This window comes from Haliotis asinina, chromosome 12 (assembly GCF_037392515.1).
Source record: "Haliotis asinina isolate JCU_RB_2024 chromosome 12, JCU_Hal_asi_v2, whole genome shotgun sequence".
Classification (NCBI taxonomy): domain Eukaryota; kingdom Metazoa; phylum Mollusca; class Gastropoda; order Lepetellida; family Haliotidae; genus Haliotis; species Haliotis asinina.
Genome location: NC_090291.1, coordinates 8,202,793 through 8,206,427, shown reverse-complemented (window position 1 = coordinate 8,206,427; position 3,635 = coordinate 8,202,793). Strand labels below are relative to the sequence as shown.

At 43.3% G+C, this 3,635-nt stretch overlaps 1 protein-coding gene across 1 annotated transcript; it reads right to left on the bottom strand.

Annotated features, from left to right (window-relative positions):
* Nucleotides 1-486: 486 nt before the first annotated feature.
* On the bottom strand, nt 487-3,635 carry LOC137258642 (probable methyltransferase-like protein 24). Its single transcript, XM_067796340.1, has 5 exons — nt 3,556-3,635; nt 3,059-3,175; nt 2,484-2,555; nt 2,189-2,360; nt 487-845 (listed from the first exon to the last, which is right to left on the bottom strand). Exons 1-5 carry the CDS (start codon nt 3,633-3,635, stop codon nt 555-557), a joined length of 732 nt encoding a protein of 243 aa, XP_067652441.1. The 3' UTR covers nt 487-554.

The following is a 3,635-nucleotide window of genomic DNA, read 5'->3' as shown; positions in this document are numbered from 1 at the left end:
CCTCCACATGGTTTCCTATTGCGCACTCGATGTTTCCGGGCTTCGGGAAACGCGACGCAATATACTTCCGAAAAACGGACATGTTATGCAGGATAAACACATGAAATCTAGTCATACTGGTTTCATACTACGTTTGAACTTCGATAAACAATACGTAACAAATCCTGGTTATCATGCAAAGTATTCATTTGAAGAGATTACACATTAAAGATTAAATATTTATTTCAACTACTAATATAGCTTAGTGTGGGCATGGCACATCATACGAACACCTCTCACAAGAATTTTGTATGCAGTTAAGTATGTCTGCGCGCGCACGCGTGTGTGTGTGCGTGTACCCGTGTGTCTGTTCACAAAATGAATCTAACAGTAGGGTGGGATTGAGAAGACTAATGTAATTTAAACAAATTTCCGACATATTTCGAATGAAAATTATTTACACTACTCGGTATTGTTGTAATTCCTGTCAACGTGCTCGATGTGCGGTAATATGTTGTAGTTTCCCCAACGCTGATCTTGCTGCATCTGACAATAACGTTGAAGCAAGGGTTGAGTTATGTACCTTTGTACAATACATTCACATAATTCACATCTGCCTGCAGGCGCCATCTCTCGCCGTAAACCTGGGAGTGGAACTTGGTCCTAAACGTGCGCATCCCCTGTTCTTGCATCCGTCTGACCGTGGTGTAAAACTCCACGTATTTGTCCTTTCTAGGATGAGCTGTAAACAAATGCCACTCAACCGCGAACTGACGGATCTTCTGGAAAATGCCAGACTCCACAAAATCCTTCACAGCCGGCCATTCTGTTGTTTCTACGTCAATCTTGAGAACATCGAGGTGTCTCTTAAACAGAAGGACGTTCTATTTCATCTTACGATGTCGCTAAAGTCTTACATATGAACGAACATTTGTCATTACCATTGATTTCAACATAATTCGACTATGGCGAACCTGAAACATTGCTTTGTAACTCGAATTTATTTAAGACGCACAACCCTTTTAAATTTCCAATGCAAATCACGACTGTGTTTGGTGGTAACCCCACACAAACACCCACAGTGTTGGAGATCTTACCCGTTTATTGACCCTAGACAACCACAGCGTTGGAGTTGGAGATCTTACCCGTGTGCTGACCCTTGACAACCACAGTGTTTGAGAACTTACCTGATGCTAACCTTAGACAACCACAGTATTAGAAATCTTACCCGGGTGCTGACCCTTGACAACCACAGTGTTTGAGAACTTACCTGATGCTAACCTTAGACAACCACAGTATTAGAAATCTTACCCGGGTGCTGAACCTTGACAACCACAGTGTTTGAGAACTTACCTGATGCTAACCTTAGACAAAAACAGTATTAGAAATCTTACCCGTGTGCTGACCCTTGACAACCACAGTGTTTGAGAACTTACCTGATGCTAACCTTAGACAACCACAGTATTAGAAATCTTACCCGGGTGCTGAACCTTGACAACCACAGTGTTTGAGAACTTACCTGATGCTAACCTTAGACAACCACAGTATTAGAAATCTTACCCGTGTGCTGACCCTTGACAACAACAGTGTTTGAGAACTTACCTGATGCTAACCTTAGACAACCACAGTATTAGAAATCTTACCCGGGTGCTGAACCTTGACAACCACAGTGTTTGAGAACTTACCTGATGCTAACCTTAGACAACCACAGTATTAGAAATCTTACCCGTGTGCTGACCCTTGACAACCACAGTGTTTGAGAACTTACCTGATGCTAACCTTAGACAACCACAGTATTAGAAATCTTACCCGTGTGCTGACCCTTGACAACCACAGTGTTTGAGAACTTACCTGATGCTAACCGTAGACAACCACAGTATTAGAAATCTTACCCGTGTGCTGACCCTTGACAACCACAGTGTTTGAGAACTTACCTGATGCTAACCTTAGACAACCACAGTATTAGAGATCTTACCCGGGTGCTGAGCAACACTGTGACCAGTAAAGGAAGTCTAGATATACTTATGTTTTAGGGGTGTTTCTTCTCTACAATCTGACTTGATAACAGGACAGCACATCCGGGGGACGACATAAATATAGCTGGAGACGTAGACCATCTCGCGATCCAATGCTATACTTGCCCACACTGTTGACAAGGATATGCAGCTCGGGCACGAACGCCTCTTGGTTGCCTACGGTTGGAACTTACATCCGTGTGTCCTAGCATCTCCATGATCGTCTTCAGACGTCGGACTGTCCACGTGGTGCTATTGCGCACATAGATGTCCCTGCGGGGAACAAACGCGTCATCGTCACGTGATCCGAGACCGATGTCGTGAAAGTGGACGTTCGTACTTCTTCTGAAGGACTTCTTTCCTATGCTGAAACATTGGTCATTAAATAGGTCACCAATAGGTCACCCGCTGTGGTACTCGTGAACAGATGACTTTCTATAGAACAACATGTGCCGTTATTTATGTTTGTTTACAATTCGTTCAACTCACCTGGGATCGAAAGAATGAACTTGGCAGCCAAGGTCCCCCATTGCATCATCAAACGTCCAGTCGTTAGAAATACTACAACAGGCACGTATATATTATATGATGGAGATTGTGACCTTACAACAGACACGTATATATTATATGATGGAGATTGTGACCTTACAACAGACACGTATATATTATATGATGGAGATTGTGACCTTGCAACAGACACGTATATATTATATGATGGAGATTGCGACCTTACAACAGACATCTATATTTTATATAATGGGGGTTGGGTGGGGGTGTTACCTTATTATAACGGACACAGATATGTCTTATATAGTGGATGGGGAATGGGGGTTGTTGCCTTGGACAGTTATGAACTGTATATAGATCATATAACGGAGAGTGTTACAAACACACCAATCCTTCGTGATCCCACAAACATGAACATAAGGAGGAATGAAACACTTTTAAGTTTGGTTGTTCACCTGCACAATTTGCGGGCAATAACGTTACTGTATTAGACGGTTGTTCTTGTTGGTTACAAATGAATACATTCCACATGGGGTGGATATGAAAGTTTTGCTCACCCAAAGGAATAGACAAGGCATGGTGGCTTCACCTCGAATTGCTTGTCCATGCACACGTGCCAGTTGCCCATCTTCACAATCTCACCGCACGTGTACTCTACTGGCTTCTCCCAGTCCCTGCCGACACAACAGACACTACTAACACATGGGTACTGGTTTCTTGCAGTTACTGGCAACACAACAGACAGTACTAAAGCATGGGTACTGGCTTCTTGCAGTCCCTGCCAACACAACAGACAGTACTAACGCATGGGTACTGGTTTCTTGCAGTCCCTGCCAACACAACAGACACTACTAACGCATGGGTAATGTATAAGAGCAGTCCCTGGCAACACACCAGATCAATTCTATCCTTTACACAAGTACTTAGTAAGCTGATATAACTTCAGTACAGACGAAACTTGCCACCATTACCAATCAATACTCTGTACATACTACTTGAAGAAGGTCGACGCTTGTCACCATTACCAATCTATACTGTCTTACTCTGTACCCACCACTTCAATAGGGACGAGGCTTGCCACCATTCTGTTATCTTCAAGGGATCCTTACTAGCCTCAGGTTTCGTGCTTTGCAT